At 36.2% G+C, this 21,624-nt stretch overlaps 1 protein-coding gene across 2 annotated transcripts in view; it reads right to left on the bottom strand.

Moving 5' to 3' along the window:
- Positions 1–5,334: 5,334 nt before the first annotated feature.
- Positions 5,335–21,624, bottom strand: part of GAB1 (GRB2 associated binding protein 1) — a 131,719-nt gene continuing 115,429 nt past the window's right edge. The window contains exons 7-11 of one of the 2 annotated variants that reach the window (XM_023226001.3): positions 18,409–18,498; positions 16,697–16,790; positions 15,632–15,755; positions 9,381–9,503; positions 5,335–6,448 (exon numbers count right to left, since the gene is read on the bottom strand). In XM_023226001.3, coding sequence (XP_023081769.1) covers positions 6,290–6,448; positions 9,381–9,503; positions 15,632–15,755; positions 16,697–16,790; positions 18,409–18,498 — 590 coding nt within the window. In that variant the 3' untranslated portion in view covers positions 5,335–6,289. The remainder of the gene's footprint in view (positions 6,449–9,380; positions 9,504–15,631; positions 15,756–16,696; positions 16,791–18,408; positions 18,499–21,624) is intronic. The other variant, XM_023226000.3, reaches the window with a different exon arrangement.

A 21,624-nucleotide genomic window follows, 5' to 3' on the forward strand; every position in this document is an offset into this window, starting at 1 on the left:
TTTGTCTAAGGACTGGAATAAGCAACTTTCAAATGCAGTGTTTTAACAAGGCTGACAAAAAAAACAGCTTTAGAGGTACACAGGGTAATATGTTTTACAAACAAAATGGAAATTTAAAGCAGGGAAAACTAAATAAATGTGTAGGGTCATAGCATGTAACAAAGGTGAAGAGGTGAAGACTACATCCCAGGGTTACAAATGAAATTCTGTCCTTAATAGTATCCTGTACCCTATGTGACGAGAATCCAATAATCTGTGTTCTTAGAATACTGTTTTCCATCATTGGAGGTGCTGATTTGATGGTTCCTAGAAGATAAAAAGTTATGGCCAGAAGTGGAAACAAGGTTCACTGTCGGTAAATGGCTTCAAAAGAAACTTTTGGAGCAGACTGCTAATACACTGCAAATTAAACTTCAAAACCATTGCCTGGTATGAGAGGCACACAGATTAATGATTCAATGTTTATCAGTCATGTTTCTCCAGAAAAACAGAACCAATAAGATACACTATCTGTAAGATATCTATATATTCTTACATACCTATATGTTTTATATGTGTGTTTGAAGATACATACATACACACAGACACACACACACACAGGGGAGACAGAGAGAGAGAAAGAGAGAGAATTAGTTTTAAGAAAGGCTCCAGGATTGTAGGAACTGGCAAGTCTGAAATTGGTAGGGTAGGCCAGCAGACTGGATCAGGTAAGAGGTGACGATGCAGTCTTCAGTTCAAAATCTACAAGGCAGGTAGGCCAGCAGGATGGAAACTCAGGCAGGATTAATTTGTTATGATCTTGAGGCTGAATTACTTCTTTTGGAAACCTTGGCTTTTGCTCTTAAGGCCTTTAGCTGATTGAATGAGGTTCAACAACATTATGGATGAGAATCTGCTTTACTTAAAATCAACTGATTGTAAATGTTAATCATATCTACAAAATATATTCACAGCAACATCTAGGCTAGTGTTTGACCAAACTGGGTGCCATAGCCTCACCAAGTTGACACATAATATTAACCATCACAATACCATATCTGATAAAGTGGGCTTTTTTGGGTATTATTTGAATTTTAAAATTTCCTATACCACTGTACGTCCCCCGCACAAAGTACTCCAAATGTTCCAAGCACCAAATGGAACACAAAATCAGAGGAGATACACGTTAAGTGTTAATCACCACCAATAACCGTAAGGAATAGTAAAAAAATCTTTTCTAATGAAGTATAGAAACATCTTAGAAACTTAATTTTCTGTAGGTGTTCCTTTATCAAAAATAGTTATTTTGTGTAATTTTAAATCAGGAATCTAAGGGGACATGTTACCCAATCACAACAGTTAATAAAATGCTTCCCATTACAGACTCAGCTTTTTAAACATTCAGTAATATTCACAGAATTGGCAAGTTAGTCTCCAAAAAATTCTAATAGAAACTGCAACTCAAAAAGTGTGTCTATATCAGAGATGGTGTTAACTTCCTCAAAGAAGTTACATGCAAATACCCAGAAGTCTCATGGTTTAGAAGGTGATAGACATATGAGAAAATAATCTTGAAGAAGAAAGCCTCACCCTACCCAAACTTCCCAGATATGATTCAGTGACAGTCAGAGTTGCAAGTGGGCTGGGTGGGCTGAATGGACCAAAGTGCTGACTTACAGCAATTGTTGAGATTTTATAAAGTACTAGAGACGTTTGAAACTCTCACAGAAATGAAAAATCCCAGCCAGTTAATAAACAATCATTTCCCAAGTTATCTTTTACATATAAAACCTAGTTTCTGAAGATAAAGGTTGCATGCAGGCCCTTATTTATTTGGCCTTTTACTCAATAACATGCTGGCAGCACTGGCTGGCTGGAGGAGTAACAGGGCATATGCATGTGGCAACAGAGTTTTTCCAGGGAGCTTTTCCTATTTAGTTAGAGAGGATCATGACTTGTGTTTCAACATGATTTAGTGAGATCTTTGTTGCAGAAAATAAGTGACATACAGAGGTGGGACTGGGAAGCACAGTTAATGGCAGAATTGGGTTTTTGATGCAGACAAAGACTCTAAGGAAGGGTTGGAAATACAAATTTAAATGTGCTTATCAGTTCACAATCTTAGTATCCAAATTGTCTATTTAAGGTCTTGAAACCAAATTGTTTGAAAAGTTTTATTTGGTAGCAGAAAAGATCTACAATGGACCTTTACAAAAGATGATGAGCAAGACGGGAGAAATAAATTTATACATATGATTTTGTTGTCAAAATTTGGGATGATCATCAGTAATCAAGAACTTACGTAAAACCACATCTTTTTAAGCAAAGGAAGTAGAAGTTATGTTAATACCTTGACCAATCAGTTTGCTGAAACTCTGTTAATAGAGATTATACTGAACCGGAATAAAATTAAGTCTATAGAAGACAAATTAAATTATTTTTAACTGTAGTAATGCATAAACTATTTAGACAGATTAAAAACAACTATCTCAACCTGACAGTTGATTTCTATCATATCAAGTCCATGATGTCTACAATATTCATTTATACCATGGCTTCTCATAGTTCAGTTTTTAAAATTATATATATATAAATGTGCATGTAACATCAGATGTTATTGACAGTAGTTGTTACCACAGAATGTATGTATCTTTCTCACTGTGTGTATCCACTTAATTTGTTCCTATGTCCAATCCCTGTCACGGACCTGACTGCTTACCTGACAGTGGAGGAAAAGACCTACCAGAATGATCTGAAGACAGAAACAGGAAGGATCAGCCCACCTCAGCATTATTAGAGGGCCAAAGGCTCTGTAGTGAAGGTAGTAATACCAACACTTTCAATGGGCTAAAAAAGAGGCACTAGGAGTGTTTGTGAACACCCAAGAATTATGATCAGTATCTACAGCATAGTGTGTAGGCATAAAGTAGTTAATATTTTAACAAAATATAAAAATACTGTTTTCTCTAAAGGGGGAAGCAGACAACTCCCCATAAGTAGAAAAAGAAAAACACTGGTGTTCAATTTCCGGTTTAAATGCATTTATGAAGGAAGACTATAATCCCCATTAATTAAATATAAAAGAGTCCAGCAGAAATTATGACCTTAATGTACAAGTAAAGTAATATTTCTATATCAAATTAAATTTAGTCTATGATTAAATACAATGCTATATATACACACACATACAGACACACTCATAGTACCTTTATGGAATTCTCTAAAATGCTCACAGTAACTTACATAGTATTGATAATGATAAAGATGTATAAACTGAAGTGTAGATTTAAAAAATCTTTTACATCTTACTAAATGATATCTTCCATGGGTTAAACAGCTTTTTCAAGTTTGAATTTTAATGTTTGAAAGCAGAACTGTGCTTTGGTATTCAAACCTTCATAAAATCTTACAATTTTTCAAAATAAGGAATTAAGGTAAAGAACTCTAATGTGAAGGAAGATTTCCAATCTCCAACATCATAACTGTCACATGGTGAACCAGTGGTTTTTAGCCCATTCTTGGCCAAAGTGTAGCTTCTTGGAGGTGAGTTAAAAGGGTTTGATTCAAATTTAGTTTTTATACTTGCATATTTTAAAACTTAATAAAAATGCACATCCTGATGTGTTATATACCCTACTTTACCATACTGGAGACTGCTTATGTATTAACTTGCACTACCAGGATAATTTATCTTTCTATAGATCTTGAATAACTTTTGCTATCTCTAATTAAAAAATTTCCTGAGATGTATGTTTAAAACCTATTATTTTTGCTTACATTTGTGTGAATCAAAATTTTCTTGATTAAGTATACATATAAAATAGGGCACAGCTATAAATTGGCTGCTGGTTTCATCAACTATGTATAACTCCACATTTTTGTTATTCAGAAATAATTCAGAATCTTACTATGCTTAGTAATGAGCCAAAATGAATAAGCATAATGTGAACCTAAAATACATTTATATTGATAAAACTGAGTTTTCAGGCTTCATGTATTGGGGTTATACATAAAATTTCATCTAAAGAAGATTCTAGTGTTAAAAACTTTTGGAAAATACTGCTCTGTAAGAAACTTTTAATTTAATTCTTGAATACAATGTTCAATGCGATTTAGTTTTCTAAAGCAAACTGCCTTTCTAATACATCACCATTTAAAAATTATTCAGAATGAAAAATTTTCTGAAAATCAGAGTGCTACAGATCTTCAAATATGGTGACTTGTAAAAAGTCAATGATAAATTAGACTAAAAACATTCATAAGTGCTTTAGACCCTTCTGATAGGCAGCTGTAAAGATTTTTATTTTTGAATGAATCATGTACTTAATAATTATTGTGTTTTAAGTCTTAAATATATTCATCCTCCAAGTAACAGAATTTAGTATCTTTACACATTAGCTATATCGTGTGTTTTGATAGTTTAGGCACATTTCAGTGATTTTAGATTTTATTTTGTGGTTTCATTATAAAACAGCTTGCACACCAAACTCAATCAATCTTGTTTATTTAAAAATCCACCTAAAAATTCACTTCCGGTTTTAGTTTTTGTTTAAAAAGAAGCAAATATTTAAAAAATTAATGTTAAAGCAAATATAACATTTGATGTTAAAACATCAAATGTTACTAGTATACAATTCATCTTGTTATGAACATTTTTAGTTTGTGGATTGGGAAAATAAACCTATTACAGTGATTAAGCACAGTACTATGGCCAATGGGCCAGAAATCAGGGCACATCTGTGTACTCAGGCAACAGTCAGAGGTCTGAATGGAGGGAATCATGCCTCAACTGTGGGCACTCCTTTCTCTATGCCCCCTCCAAAAATTGTTGTAAGTCTCAAATCAGTACATGAGATTGTATGTAACTTGGTTAAAAAACAACTATATGTGCTTTCTAAATTAGGCTGCAAAGCCAAGACAGATGAATATAATTGTAGCCTCACTATAACTTGTGGTCTTAATATCTATGTCACAGGACCGTGTTATAGGTGAGACAGAATTATACCATCCCTCTGGTGGTTTCAGAAATCTGGTTGGAAGGAGTCCGTGGCTAACATTTCACATTGTAGCAAGGCTCCAATATTTCTTGAATTGGGGCAGTGAATATAAATCACAGTACAAAATCTGTAATTCTTTTAGTGGAAGAGCAACCGGTGCTACATATAAGAATCACTTATATAACATCTATTTTTTTTTAAAAAAAATGCAGATATAAAATATTAATTGCATAGGGATTTAAATATAAGGCCAAGAAGAATATTAAGTAAAAAAATCATAGAAAGGGCACTATGGTATCAAGACAGAATTTCTAGAGTAATAAATCTGAATTACTATCTAATTAAAAATCACAGTATGTTGCTGTAACTAACAGTGAATGTCAACTGCTTTATTAATTCCAAACTGAAAACCAATATTAGGACTAACAAGAACACAACCAAAGCTCATTGTCTAAACCTGATCAGTGTATTAGCACATCACTGCCTGGTACGTACCTGATTAGTTACATAATCTACCTTTTGCAAATAACACTTAATACATGTTAACAAGTGTGAGAGCACATCATCACTGCATGCCATCAATGATTTGTAGGCTTTCTTGGTAGTATAATTATTCAGTCTTTCAAAGGTGCAAGATCCCACCCGGCGGAATCTTCACTCAATGAACCAAAAACACTGTAATTAACAAAATATAACAAAGTTCCACCATTAAAAACTAAACGTACATTAACCAGAGAACTAGGTCCTGACACCAGTACATACATTATCCTCAGCATTTTGGAAGGCAACAAATGATGAGTCCAAGTATAAGCTAATGGTTATCACCTGAAGCTTCAGGTAGAAAGCTAACTTGTGAATCTACCTCTCATTTTAATGTTAGACTGTAGTTTAAACAGCAATTTCCAAATCTAAAAGTAGCTTAGTTGACTTAGTATTGTTATATAAAGTAGTGTGACAACAAACAAGAACTCCCAAAGGAATTATGGTAAGGTACATTGGGAATACCCGAAACAATGTTTTAGATGAAAAAGTGCATAAATACAGTAATACTACGAGTGTGTTAACTATGGAACAAACGTTTCTCTGGGAGCTAAACAATACTATTTTCCCACATTATATACATGTTATGAATTGTTCAGATACCACAAAGCACCACTTTAGTCTAGATTGCTTGATTATGTCAGAAAGGTCCTTTGACTTCAACTCTACTCATTTGAGGATCTACCTACAGTAGAAGTGTCAAGTCATTCTTCAAAAGGGATTTATCTTTACAATTCAGTTTTCTTTTGTTCAGAAATGGCAAGGCAATATTTTCATTTCACACTCTTTGTTGGCGTTTCTGATTCTGTGGACTGTCTCCCGTCTGTCCAGGCTTCCCGGGTACTCTTTAGGGCCAAGGTCTTCTGTTGGTCAACAACAACATAATCCACTCTCTCATCTGCTACACTGCTGCCTGAGCCACTGCTCTTTTGCTAAAACACAAAGAAAAAACAAAAAGTCCAACATATAAAGGAGTGTTTCTGAGTACAACTCAGTCTTAAAACACAAACACACATGCACTGTGAATACTTTTTTTTTTAGAGAAGGAATTTTGATCTTATTGCCCAGGCTGGAGTGCAATGGCACGATCTCAGCTCACTGCAACCTCCGCCTCCTGGGTTCAAGCAATTCTCCTGTCTCAGCCTCCTGAGTAGCTGGGATTACAGGCATGTGCCACCATGCCTGGCCAATTTTGCATTTTTAGTAGAGACAGGGTTTCACCATATTGGTCAGGCTGGTCTCGAACTCCTGACCTCATGATCTGCCTGCCTCAGCCTCCCAAAGTGCTGGGATTATAGGCGTGAGCCACCACGCCCAGCCATGAATACTCTTAAAATTCTTCTGGGTCATACACAAAAAATAACATCAACTACCTCAACCTAAAAATGTCTCTCTCCTAACTATATACTATTTTTGCCTTAAATTTAAAATTATTATATTTAAGAATTCAAACTAGGCCAGGTGCAGTGGCTCACGCCTGTAATCCCAGCACTTTGGGAAGGTGAGATGGTTGGATCACGAGGTCAGGAGTTTAAGATCAGCCTGGCCAAGATGCTGAAATCCCATGTCTACTAAAAATACAAAAATTAGCCTGGCACGGTGGCATGCGCCTGTAATCCCAGCTACTTGGGAGGCTGAGGCAGGAGAATCTCTTGAACCCGGGCGGCAGAGGTTGCAGTGAGCTGAGATCGTGCCACTGCACTGCAGCCTGGGCAACAGAGCAAGACTCCGTCTCAAAAAAAAAAAAAAGAATTCAAACTAATGCTTCCATGACAGATGAAATTCATATAAAATAGGGACAGCAAATGCCGTTTCATCTTAACATAGCTTGATTCTCCTGTCGACTTAAGCTTGACTTTCTCTTAAGCTCTGAGAACATGAATCAGTGTTTACTTTGAGAGCTAACAAGAAATGTTTTTTGAAAAGTTATATTTCAAGAATGACAAACTACATAAGCTGATGCCTTCTTATTCCGAAAATTCAACAAGATATAGATACTTAAATAAAATTATCAATGCACTGCTGCACTCACTAGAAAGTGAAATGTCTACAGTATAAGAGAAGTAGAGGGAGTGGTGAGCTTCTAAATGTAAACGTGGTGTTGGCTTTAGGATGAATGTCAGTCTCAAAAATGCAATCAGGATTGGAGGTGATGCTGAAACTGAGACTATCCCATCAAGCTAGGGACCCCTGAAGGGAAGTGATGTAGTCCTAGGGTGGTAGCACCTCCTGGTCCCTAGCAGAAGCAAATACAAATAGTTTATGGAGGAAATTTAGGTCCTCAGAAGATATGTTCAACAAAATGAGTTTGCAATAAAAATACATAAAGCGCACAAAGAAACAAGCTGTAGAGAGTGTGAAGAGAAACAATATACACAGATTCAGACCTCCAAGGACTTCAGATATTGAAAGAGGAGCTATTAAATTGGCCAGACATATTTGAAAAAGACCCAAACCGAACTTCATTTTAGAAATGGAAAAGCAATATTTGATTAGTGACTGAGATTTTACCAGAAATGATAAAAAATATGAATCCAAAAAGAAGGGAGCACTTCTAAGCAAGATAAATAAAAAGGAATCTATGTCTAGACATATTGTAGTGAACCTATAGAATACCAAAGATATAGAAATGACCTTAAAATCATCCAGTCAGAAAAAACATTACCTACAAGGGAATTACAATTAGACTGACAGCAATTTTTCCATCGGAATAGAAGCAAGACAGTAGTGGGACAGTATCTTCCATGGGCTGAGGGAAAATTATTGTTAAGAACTGTAAACTCAAGAAAACTGTGTTTCCAAGAGTGAAGGCAAAATAAAGACATTTAAGTTATACAGAAACTGAAAAAAAGTATTACCAACAGACCTCCACTAAAGGCACTTCTAAAGGGAGGCTATGTGCTGCTCACCCACAGCACAGAGCTCTGTCACCCCAGTGCAAGAAGCACCTTTTAATAATTTGCAAAAAGGTTCCATACCAGCTATTAGCAGCCTTGCTACGAAATGAGGGAATAGTGTCAATATTTCCCTAGAAGTGTCCTTTCACCTTCCTTTCAGGCGGAGGGAAAATTATTGCAGAAGGAAAGTCTGAGAAATAGGAAGGAATGATAAGCTGGTAAACATGTAGGAAAATGTAAATAAACATTGTTATATAATAAGAGCAGTAATAATACTGTCTAATTTTTGGGTTTAACAAAAAAGATAACATTAAAATTTTGGATAAAAATAGCACATAATTTGAACATTTTAAGGAGAGTAAAGACACTATACCGGTTAACGTTAGAATTCATTAAATAATGGCTGGATGCAGTGGCTTCCGCCTGTAACCCAGCACTTTGGAGGGCTGAGGTGGGTGGATCACTTGAGGTCAGGAGTTCGAGACCATCCTGACCAACATGGTGAAACCGTGTCTCTACTAAAAATACAAAAATTAGCCAGGAGTGGTGGTGCACATCTGTAATCCCTGCTATTTGGGAGGCTGAGGCAGAAGATTCATTTGGACCTGCGAAGCGGAGGTTGCAGTGAGCCAAGATCACACTACTGCACTCCAGTCTAGGCAACAGAGCAAGACTCTGTCTCAGAAAACAAACAAACAAACAAAAAAAACAAAAAACAATTTGTTAAATAATTATTTCAATGGTAACCACTAAAAGAGTAGAAAGTATAAAACTTCTAACCGTCAGAAAGGAAAAAAAAATCACTTTCCATAACTATGTTATTTGTGATTTATGAGACAGCATCAAGTAGCAGACCAGACTAAATTTATATTAAACATAACTTAATAAAATTATCCCAAAGGAGATAATTCTTCAGGTTTGAAGTGTGAACTGTATACACAGAAGAGGCATGTCACATGTCACTCACCTTACGTGGTGGTGTGGATTTCCCAGAATCCAAGTCGAGATCTAGGTATTCCACCTGTTTGTCTCCTTTGGGCTTGATCATAGGGCTGCTTCCTCCATCAAGACTGTTACTGCCAAAGAGATTCTGAAAGTATTAGACAACAAAATCAACGGTCAGACATTCACCAGACATACCACTCATACTGTTGGACATCTATGGAAGCCTAAATCTTTGCTTTCAAGAGGACACAGCTTAAAAAGTTAAACAACCTTTTAGGATAGAAAGAAAATAAGTAATACTTAAAAAACTGATTAAAGGCCGGGCGCGGTGGCTCAAGCCTGTAATCCCAGCACTTTGGGAGGCCGAGACGGGCGGATCACGAGGTCAGGAGATCGAGACCATCCTGGCTAACACGGTGAAACCCCGTCTCTACTAAAAATACAAAAACTAGCTGGGCGAGGTGGCGGGCGCCTGTAGTCTCAGCTACTCGGGAGGCTGAGGCAGGAGAATGGCGTAAACCCGGGAGGCGGAGCTTGCAGTGAGCTGAGATCCGGCCACTGCACTCCAGTCCCGGCGACAGAGCAAGACTCCGCCTCAAAAAAAAAAAAAAAAAAAAACTGATTAAAGCCTAGCTTAGAGCAAGCTAAACGTAGTTTCAAAAGTTAAACTTGGTTCACACTAAGATTGAGACATCAAGAGATAGTTCGCTATGATAACCCAACTTGAACATTATTAAAATTATATCTGTACTCAATTATGCATTTGCAGGATCTTTATATTCCTTGTTTTCAAATTAAATTTTTAAAAAACTTTCTGCATTTTATTTAAAGGCTTTCACACTAAAATTTATTTGACTCCATTGGCTAAGTCTATTTTGTTTCAATCGACTGGATTTTTTACCACTTAATTTCCTTAGCCTGATCTTTTCCTTCCTGAAAGGCATTCATTTTAAAGAACATATTTAAGAGAGAAGGAAAATTTTTACCTAAGGAAGACCTGAGATACAAGAAGAAGTGATAAGCCACTAAACATGCAGAAAAACATAAATAAGCATAGTTTATATAACAAGAGCACTAATAATACTAACTTGTGGGTTTAAAAAGAATTAAAATTTTGGACAAAAATAGTGCTAAGATTTTAAAGAGAGTAGAATGAAGACAACTCTGGAATTTGTAAATAACCATTTCAGATGATTTGTACAGTAGGACTACTCTCTAAAAAAAAAAGGTAAAGAAGGTAGGAAGATAGATGACAGCAATAAACAACAGGAACAAAAAACTTGAGGCAGAAAAATGAAAAACAGGCACTTGAAGATCAATGCTAAATAGAAAGGAAAAGCTGGCATGAACCTAAGTCCCTATATATTCCCTCCACTCTAATTACAACAGGGTTCTATTATACATGTGCTCAAACAAGTGACTTGTTTCCATGCCTTACTCCTTTTAACCCAATCTAGAAACGTTCTTGGCTTCTCATATGCAAGACTGTATTTCTCATTAGGGATTTTCATCCTTGTGCACTGTTGATATTAATGCTTATATATTATCTCATACTTTTGAAGAAAACCATAATGATTTAACAAAGTTAAAAATTTGTACATGTTATGATGAATAAAATAGTTTGAAAACTGCATACATCTGGTGGTTCTGTTGATTCTTTTTATGTTGCTACTTCATTTCTTTTTGCTTAGGTTAAGCAGAAAAAACTGTGCCTTAGGGAAAAGACACTTCTAGGGAAATATTGACACTATTCCCTCATTTCGTAGCAAGGCTGCTAATAGCTGGTATGGAACCTTTTTGCAAATTATTAAAAGGTGGTGCTTGCACTGGGTTGACACGGCTCTGTGCTGTGGGCGGGTGCAGCGTGGTAAGCAGCACATAGCCTGAATTTCATATAATCAGGTATGCAGTATGTTTATGCAGTAAACAACCTGCACAACTAAATGTAATGTTCCTATTTGAAGAAACAGATTTTTTCAACCAAATTTAACAATTACTGCAAATAAAACATTAAAAAAATATAGAAAACGGTTAAGTGCAGTGGCTCAGGCCTGTAATCCCAGTACTTTGGGAGGCTGAGGTGGGCGGACCACCTGAGGTCAGGAGTTCGAGACCAGCCTGGCCAACATGGTGAAACCCCATCTTTACTAAAAACTACAAAAATTAGCCAGGTGTGGTGGTGGGCGCCTGTAATCCCACCTACTTGGGAGGTTGAGGCAGGATAATCACTTGAACCCGGGAGGCGGAGGTTGCAGTGAGCCAAGATCGCACCACTGCACTCCAGCCTAGGCAACAGGGAAACTCTGTCTGAAAAAAATAAAAAATCAAAAATAACATGTAGAACACAAAAAATGTAAGCAAGTTTTGGTCCTCGATATAAATAGCAATCCCTCCCTTTTTTCTAATTCATGGAGAAACTGAAATCATCATGAAATTTTTTACCCGAATGACTCTATATATCATTGTCACATAAAATCAGCCATGAGTGTGTAAAAAATTCTATATTCAAATGTGATCAATGAAAGACCCATAACCTCCATTTCTCTGATTAGAAATATCTAGAAGTGTTCACAGTATTACAAGGCTATAAAAGAAATGCATAAATTCAAAAGACCTGCATAGCTGCTCCTAAACAGAATTTCTCAGGGTGGCTAGTTAACCTATTTTATGTCTGCTATTACTAGAACTGAACATTTTTCCATCTTTAAGTATTGTTAACATTTGTGTGTCTACAAGGAAGTCTATTTGCTCTTGATTTAATCTCCAGTGGGAACAGCCTGTCTGTATTCTAGCCTTTCACCCAGTATTTTCCCAAAACAGTTTAGAGAAACTCTAAGATTCCATAAGGTATTATAAGTGCTCTTTGAATTAAACAACAAACCAGTAGTGCTAGTTTTTTTTTTTTTTTTTTTTTTTTTTTTTTTGAGGTGGAGTCTTTGTCACCTGGGCTGGAGGGCAGTGGCTTGATCTTGGCTCACTGCAATCTCTGCCTCATGGATTCAAGCAATCCTCCTGCCTCAGCCTCCTGAGTAACTGGGATTACAGGCGTCTGCCACCACACCTGGCCAATTTTTGTATTTTTAGTAGAGATGGGGTTTCACCATGTTGGCTAGGCTGGTCTCACACTACTGACCTCAGGTGATCCGCCTCAGCCTCCTAAAGTGCTGGGATTACAGGTGTGAACCAACACACCTGGCCTAGATTTTTAAAAAATTATGTAAAATCATTTAACATATTTTTGTTGTTATTATCACATAACAATATGTATGCCTTTAGTTATGGTTTACCATCATTTGAATTTCAGGTGTCACATTCAGAATTCACTTGATAATGCATGAGTTTTGATGCAAAATTAAAGAAGTTTGTTAAATATTTGCTATAATTCTCATATTCTTTTCTAAGGGAGAGTTCAATGGACTATGATGAGTCCTTGTATTTGGCAGCATGAGGAGATGGAATTGACTTTTCTGTTGTACTTGGTAGATAGGTATGTCCTCCTGGGTCATTTGTGCTTTTTTCTAATACATAGGACCTAAGTACTTCAGAAATTCATCACAGGCCAGGTGCAGTGGCTCACGCCTGTAATCCCAGCACTTTGGGAAGCCAAGGCAGGGAGATCATTTGAGGTCAGGAGTTTGAGACCATCCTGGGCAACATGATGAAACCCTATCTCTACCAAAAACACAAAAATTAGTCGTGAGTGGTGGCGCAAACCTGTAATCCCAGCTACTCAGGAGGCTGAGTCAGGAGAATTGTTTGAAACCCAGGAGGTGGAGGCTGCAGAGAGCTGAGATCATGCCACTGCATTCCAGCCTAGGTGACAGAACGAGAATCTGGCTCCAAAAAAAAAAAAAAAAAAGAAATTCACTATATTGTGTTTATTTAGACACCTCTACTGGTGGCAAGTAAAAGTACCTTTGTGGCCAGTGGTTCAAGCCTGTAATCCCAGCACTTTAGGAGGCCGAGGCGGGCGGATCACGAGGTCATCCTGGCTAACCTGGTGAAACCCTGTCTCTACTAAAAAATACAAAAAACTAGCCGGGCGAGGTGGTGGGTGCCTGTAGTCCCAGCTATTCGGGAGGCTGAGGCAGGAGAGTGGCGTAAACCTGGGAGGCGGAGCTTGCAGTGAGCTGAGATCCGGCCACACTGCACTCCAGCCTGGGCGACACAGCGAGACTCCATCTCAAAAAAAAAAAAAAATTGTATTTTGATTTCCTTTGATTTCTGATTGTAATACTCTTCATCTTTTCCCTTCATCTAACACTTACCTATGACAAATCACATTTTTAAACTTTCCTATTATATGGGCCTTTCCAAATTTTTTATGGCTATTTACTATTTTGGGCAAAAAGACACAGTCTTCAGTACCTCCGAAAATACTCTAACTACTTGAAAATAAAAAAACAGTTCACTTAACTACCCAAAGTTAGAAATAGGTGACAATATCTACTCTGACCGAGAATTTAGGATCTAGAGTTTTACTAGAGTCAACTTACTATACTGAGGAAAACTAATTAACTTAAATAATAATAAACTGAAAAGTAGTGAATACAAAAGCAAAAGTCAATAAAAATTACCCTGCCTTGAAAAATCAGTGAAAATATTATTGATATATTGATTATATTATTTTTGAATACTTTATAAATTTGATATTTAAAAAAGTTTTATAGACGAGGTCTCACTATGTTGCCCAGGTTGGGTGTGAACTCCTAGGCTCAATAGATCCTCCTGCTTCAGTCTCCTGGGTAGCTGGGACTACAGGCGCATGCCACTGTGCCTGGCTAAGATTTGGTAATATTTTAAAGTTAAGTAATTTAAGCACAAAATCAAGTTGTTCATATCACTTAATTATGTTTCCTGACAACATATAGTTGTAAGTAACCTGGTTCTGCCTAAAGTCTATAAAGGATGAAAAACCAATTCATTGATAGAATTGGGCTTTCTATTTTATACCTCTAAATAGGGCTATTTTAAATAATATAGGGCCACTAAAATGTTACTCATTCCAAATTTTGACATTAAGTATTTGCTTATCCTGGTAGATATGGCCTGACTGTCCCTCAATACCTGCTCTCCCCGCTCCCATGTGCATGGGATTTTCAGGTGGGCTCACTGTTCCTCGGATCTAAGGCCATGTTTTCTAGCACCTTTGTGTCTCAGTGTGGCCACACAGGCTGAGTTCTGGTTAATGGTTTGTATACAGCAGCTTTGAGGAACTGTCCTTATGAGGCAGTTGGGCTATACCCTTCTTTTTCTCCCTTTCCTCCACCTGGAGTTGGCATGTGACTCTGTTGGCTGGAGCGTCATCTTGTCCAATGAGCATATGTGCCACACCCAAGGAAAGCAGACCGGAGAGCTGGAAAAGGTCTGAATCCCTGAAGACTCTATGGAACAGAGCTGCCACAACAGCCTTGGATTGACTCTCTCAAGACTTTTCCATGAGAAAGAAAGAAAATTCTCTCTTGAGTCACGAATATTTATTTTCTTTTATTCAGAGGGGAATGTAATCCTAACAGATATACTTATCTACTAAAATACAAATAACAAAGCAAACATTAAATCTGACTTAAGGAAAAGCTAAAGCCAAATATTTTTTAAAATTAAAATTGGTTTGTATTCTTAAACATTTTAAGTATTTTCTGGCAACTACCTGATTTCTGAGGAACAAAATGCTCACTACCATTAGAAAATTCTCATGCTTTATGATAGTATAGCCAACCTGAAACATGTTACGTTTATAAGAGGTCTTATTTAATCTTTACACCTATCTAAGGGTATATTACTTATTTATAAGACCATTTCACCATTAGAGTGCTGTGACATGGCCTTAGAGAACTATATTATAAAATGCTGCCAGTGTATTTTCTTGAAGAGTAGCAAAAATCAAGTATCTCTTAAATGACATATAACTGAAAACTTTATTTTTTTTCTAATTAGATATGGGGTGACATGTTGCCCAGGCTAGCCTCAAACCGCTGGACTCAAGGACTCAAGTGATCCTCCCACCTCAGCCTCCCAAACAGCTGAAACTACAGGGCTGTGCTGCTGTGCCAGGCAACCTTTTTTTTTTTTAACTCATTTACAGTTTACTTTCACCTTTTATTGTTTTTAGAGTTTATGACATTATTTTTAATAAGCTTTTAAAAAGTTGTCTTTTATTGCTTTTTCTTAAGTATATAAAGATATGAGGATAAAATTTATAGACAGAACAGTTCTAGCTTGAATTGACTGAAAAGGGCTGCTCAGAAAAGGAGAAGTTAAAACTTTACATACTGGGTCTTCACTGGACAGGTTTGGGTTCATGGGAACATAATTCTCTTCACTGTCATGTGAGTCACTGCTTGAAGTTGTGCTATGCACTGAATCCGGTCGGGGGGACATGGGAAACCTAGAAGAGCTAATTACAGAAACATGTTATCACAAACATAAGCCTTGACAACAATACCTAAAATTATTCCCCAAATAAAAATGATAGTCTGCATTCTTTCAGAAATATTCCCTTATGTTTACAATCATTCATTGTACAAATTTATAATGACATAATTTTTGTGCATAAACACATAACTAATATTTATAACTGTATTATAAAAGTATATTTTGGACAGCAAAATATTTTGTGTAAAACAAGCCAAAAAAAAAAAAAAAAAAAACCCACTACCAGTGACTTGGTGATAAGTAGAAAGTTACAGACATAAAACGGAAGACAAGAATTTCTATTTTTAAAAAACTATATATATTTTAATATATATTATATAATATATAATGTACATAATATATAATATATACACACGTAAAACATGAATATATGTTCAACGCAGGTTTGTAACTTCATAAATTCCTCTCATTTCCCTATATACATTTAAATAAGTCTCGGTTAAATAATCTCCACAAGAGATGACCACATTTTCAAGATTAGTAATCCTCAGAAATGTTTGGTTTCATAAACCTTTACACTCTTAAAAATTATTGAGAATCCCAAGAAATTTTTGTTTACATGAGTTGTACCTATTCATTTTGCCACATTAGAAATGAGAATAGACATATTTTTAAAACACAAGTAGTACACAAACACACACATTCTATTGGGTGTCACAATGATATCATCACTTATCATGTAACCTCTGGAAAACTCCACTGTACACTCAGTAGGAGAATAAATACAGCAAATAACATCTTAATATATTAATGAAAATGGTTTTGACTTCACAGAACCCCTAAAAAGGGGGCTCTTCAGATCATCCATTGAGAACCACTATTCTAGATGTTTTCCAGGATAATGAACAATTCTAGATAGTCACATTATTCATACAAACTACATATTTTAGACAAAGGACTTACTCTCGAGCAAAACTCCTAGTGATGGGAGATCTAACTGGGGCTTGTAATTCTTCCCATTCTGGCAAAGGTTTTATTTCTAAAGGTGCTGGCTTGACTGAAAAAAAAAAAAAGAGAAAAAGAGATTTTTAGTGTACAGAACTTTGGAAAACAAACAAGATTCTCTCTCTGTAACTCTATATTTGATAGAGCAAACCTAAGACCACCTAGTTTCACACATGAAATGAGGTTCATGAATGTTACATGATTCGCCCAAGGTTACATAGCTAAGTAATTAGTGGTAAAAGCTAAATCAAATGTTTCATGATTGTTACCTCAAAGCCTAAACCTCTATTACAACATGTTGCCTAAGTACATGTTTTATGAATATAAACTAAATGAGATGAAGAAAGAGTAATGTGACCCAGTTTCTCTATAGTTGCTTTATACGTTTCATTATTTGATAAATTATTTCACCAATTTCATACTCTATAAGGAAATTTAATCATCTATGTAAAATCATTCCTATTCTTCAATACTGAAGTATATAACTATATATATATATATATATATATATATAAAATGATGCATAGAAACTATTAAAAACAAAACTTTGTTAAAACCCCAAACCAAAAAAATGTTTGAATCTTTTAAAATAATTCATGCCCAGTCTGGAAACAAACAAAACGAAACAGTATTTATATCTTTAGATCCAAACTCTACTCTGAAAAAAGGCCACAATTATTTTACTTCAAATTGTTAGTGTAATTTAACCAACAAATCTCTTGGTAAATTATATACAATTAAGTAAATGCTAATAATAATTTCCATTTATAAGTGATCTTTATTTACCTCACATTGCAGTAGACAATTAAACCAGTATATACCAGAGTTCTTAGCCATTTTCTTAAAGTCAAAACTGAGATCTTTTCAGAAATTTGTGGAGTGAGCAAAAGAACTAAAACAATACTATTTAATACTAGATATTTTAGGAGACTACCTAAACATATTAGGTAAATATTTCAGTTATGTTTCATTCTGCCACTCTTAACAAAAAATTTCATCTTTCCAGATTTATTTATAGTCTTTGCCCATGTATGTTCAATTTTAATCAATTATGGCATAATTACCATTACACTATAAAATGAATGGTCATTTTAAAGGACCATACACATTGAGGCTCATAAGTATTTTGTCAACTCACATATAATGAAGACCAAATAAACTTATTAAATTTTAGCTAAAACCATTTTGCTTCTCTATATTCTTAAAATAGACAGATACAGAATATTCCACTGACTGAAAGTATTTCTTTAACTGTTAATGTTTTACTTTTTGACAACCAAAGGCTAATAGCAGTTTAGCTGTCAGATTTTAAATAATGGCACAATTAATCCATGGAAATGATTCTTCTGTGTCAGAACAGAATACATATACATACAAAGACAGAAGACAACAGAAAATCACAAACAGTTCACAAATTTAAAGGATAAAATGTTGTCTAAAAAGTTAAAAGAATAATGCAAAAGGACAAGTCTGAATATCACATATTATCAAATATTTAACATGCTGTTAATGGCATATGTGGGAAGCATTCACTTTAGAAATAATGTGCTGGAAAGTTTTATTTACAACAGCAATAGTATTTAAGGTTCTTCTTTCTTTTAGAAAAAAAAAAGAACATTACAAAATAAATTCCCAGTGCCCCATACCACATGCGGTGCTAAAGTACATACCCTTTCTTCTTGTAGCAAAGTCACCTATGGTTTGTGAATCAGTTCGCTCTAAACCATGGGGTTTGAGTCTTAAAATTTTAGGACTTTGACCTAATTGGTAAAAAGAAGACTCTCTTAATATAATGTTATTTATTAATTGGAAAATGGATTCTGTAAAAAAAGCAACAAAGCCCTGTGCAAAAAATGTTACATCTAAAAGCATGAACAAAAGTTTGTTGTGGAGAATATTTCAGTCTTGCTACACATAAAATTCATGCTCATGCTCAGCACAACGGAAAAGAGGAATTTACATGCAACCATGTAAGCAGCAAGGAGGTATAAAAGATGGTAGGATTTTAGTGCGATAATCAGCCTGGTTAGTTGTTATCTTCAGTTGGGGGAACAGAGGGAAAATATGTGCCATGTTAGTTTTTCTTCTAACATGTCTTAGAAAACTGGATCAAATAAAAAATTTGTAGAATACCCTAGTCAGATCTCAATTACATCTTTCTTTTCTTTGAAATCTAGTGTCTCATATGAAAGCCTGAAGGCCTACGTCCTTGTAATATTACTTTTCTAATTTGGTAGAGATGTTTTTAAAACCTTAATCTTGTCCTGCACCTCCTAACCAAGACTCTTCTAGAGAAGCAAGTGGCCACTACTATATTTACTAATCTAAAACCAATACAAGACCAACATTTCTTTCCTCTGGATACTAACTGGTTGCCCAATGGCTTCATCTGCAAGAATTAGATGTTTAGATTCTGGTTATACCGATTGCCTAGCTTCAGTTTAATTAAGTATATGAAAGCATAAATTCAGTTACCATCGTCTTCCTTTCATTTAATGTCTGCCACATAAAAGCACTGCTGAAAAGCCTGTGAAAGGCATCTTTCCCATTAGAAGCCTGGATGCCAGAGTTGCAGTATCATTTGAATCAGTGATTTAAGCCACTCCATTATTAGTGGCACTAAATTTTCTTTTTTCTTGGAATTTACAAAGTTGAGTTGACATCTATTAGGTGGCAGAATCAGAATTTGCTGGTTAAATGCTGATATCTAGCACCTTACCTATCGAAATCTCAAAGCTTCTTAAAATATAATTCTGTAGAGGTTATATAAAAAATTTCCTAACCAATTTTCTAAGTATGACAATACATTCAGTTTATTCAGAAATGAGGCAGCCTGATTTTAAAAGGTAAATACTAAAATTTTGGGCAAGACTCACTCCCTACCCCTAAAACTCCCTAACCCAGGGCCCACACCGGCAGGACCCTTTTCTAAAGCAAAGGAAGACGACAATTTTTTTTTTTTTTTTTTTTTAAGACAGAGTCTCGCTCTGTCTCCCAGGCTGGAGGGTAGTGGTGCAATCTCAGCTCACTGCAAGCTCCGCCTCCTGGGTTCACTCCATTCTCCTGCCTCAGCCTCCTGAGTAGCTGGGACTACAGGCGTCCGCCACCACGTCCGGCTAATATTTTGTATTTTTAGTAGAGACGGGGTTTCACCGTGTCAGCCAGGATGGTCTCGATCTGCTGACCTCGTGATCCGCCTGCCTCAGCCTCCCAAAGTGCTGTGATTACAGGCGTGAGCCACCGCGTCCGGCTACGATGACTTTTTAAACTCCCCCAAATAGTGTGCTACCCTTCAAAAAAAAAAAAAAAAAAAAAAGAACAGAGGAAGAGGGTAAGTCTTAGTATTAAAATAATATGATTATTTTGGAGTGAAAGGCCCTTACAAATCTAGTTTCTTCATTTTATGAATGAGATTCACCCAAAGAAAGGGGTTAAGTGATTTGTTCAGGTTACACTTTAACCGGAGGCAGAGTTAAGACTTCCTCTAGCCTGCCACTTGCTGGTGTGGCACTCCTGTTCTATACCACATTGTCTTACCTTTCCAGACCTTTAGGGATACAGAGAATCTTAGGAAATTCAGCTGGATACTATGTTGGAGCTGCTTGGAGTTCAGTTTTGAACTCTCCATTGTGGCTGGAGATCTTGCAGCACTCTGTGCTACACAGTCACAAACTAAGGAACCCAAGTAGAGGAAAGAAGAAATGTGCTCATTCCTACACTTATGTCTCTAGTTGATACTACTCTGGATTTACAGATGTGGCTTGGGGGGATGTCAACGTGAATGCCACAGAGAGTTGACACATCAGTGATGTCAGGTTTAATTACAAAATGCTCTTAGAACTACTTTTGGTTTGCTGGTCTTGACCTAATGTGTGAGATACACTCCTCCTTTTCTGAAGGATCTGTTTTCATTAGCTCTGCAGCTCCCTCCTGATTTTTTTCACCATAGTTATCTCCCAGTGGTCACTCTTTGTGTTTCTCAGCTTTGCGCCCCCAGTATCTTATCTATGTTTGTGGTTAAATAATCAAGGTCACATGACTGCTAAATCTTACCAAGTTATGGTTTCTCACCTTTTTATCTAGTTCTACCTTCCAACTGCCTGACAGGTCACCTCCAATTATCCTTCTGAAGCTGAAACTAATTGTTTCTCCTCCAAACCAATGCCATTTTCCACCTCCAACGCCCTTAGTAATGACACCATTTCCTGGATCCTTAGGTACAAATTCTCAGAGTTATGTAGTCCATCCCCTTTGAGCATCTGCATTTGGTCTCAAAATGCTAATAATTTCCCAATATGACAACAAAAAGAGCTTTTAAAATGGGAAGGACTGAAATGGAAGGAGCAGGGAGTCAAGGTCAATGAGAAAGTTACCCGAGCCTGTGTGAATGCTGGTGTGATGATATAATCCAGAATGCTCACAGCCTATGAAAAATTACATGGAGGGTCTTTTAAAAACCTATTCCTAGAGGAAGAGAAACAAGGCAAGAACAAACGTGTTTGGGAAGAAAAACTAATAATAATAGATTAAAAAAAAATTAAAAAAGCAAGAGAAACTCAACTCCTATCTTGCTTTAGTCTTCTCTAGCTAGGAGAATGATTTTCAAACCGAAAAGGACAGAAGAAAGACAGCAGCCATTAAAGGTCCATTATGTGACAAAGGTGTGTGAAAGTTGATTATACAAATTGGGCCATTCTTGTTGTAGCCAACTAAATTAGGGTTGAGGGCCGGGGTGAAAAAGCACTCACGGCACAGAGCAATTGACCCAAGAATTAACATTTCCACAACCCCTGGTGCTGAAACGCCTGCTGCAACCCTAAGACCGGTTTTATGTAGTAGCTGCTGAAATGACTTGCCATGACTCTAAAACTGGTTTCACCTACCAC

Source organism: Piliocolobus tephrosceles, chromosome 3 (genome assembly GCF_002776525.5).
Source record: "Piliocolobus tephrosceles isolate RC106 chromosome 3, ASM277652v3, whole genome shotgun sequence".
Lineage (NCBI taxonomy): Eukaryota > Metazoa > Chordata > Mammalia > Primates > Cercopithecidae > Piliocolobus > Piliocolobus tephrosceles.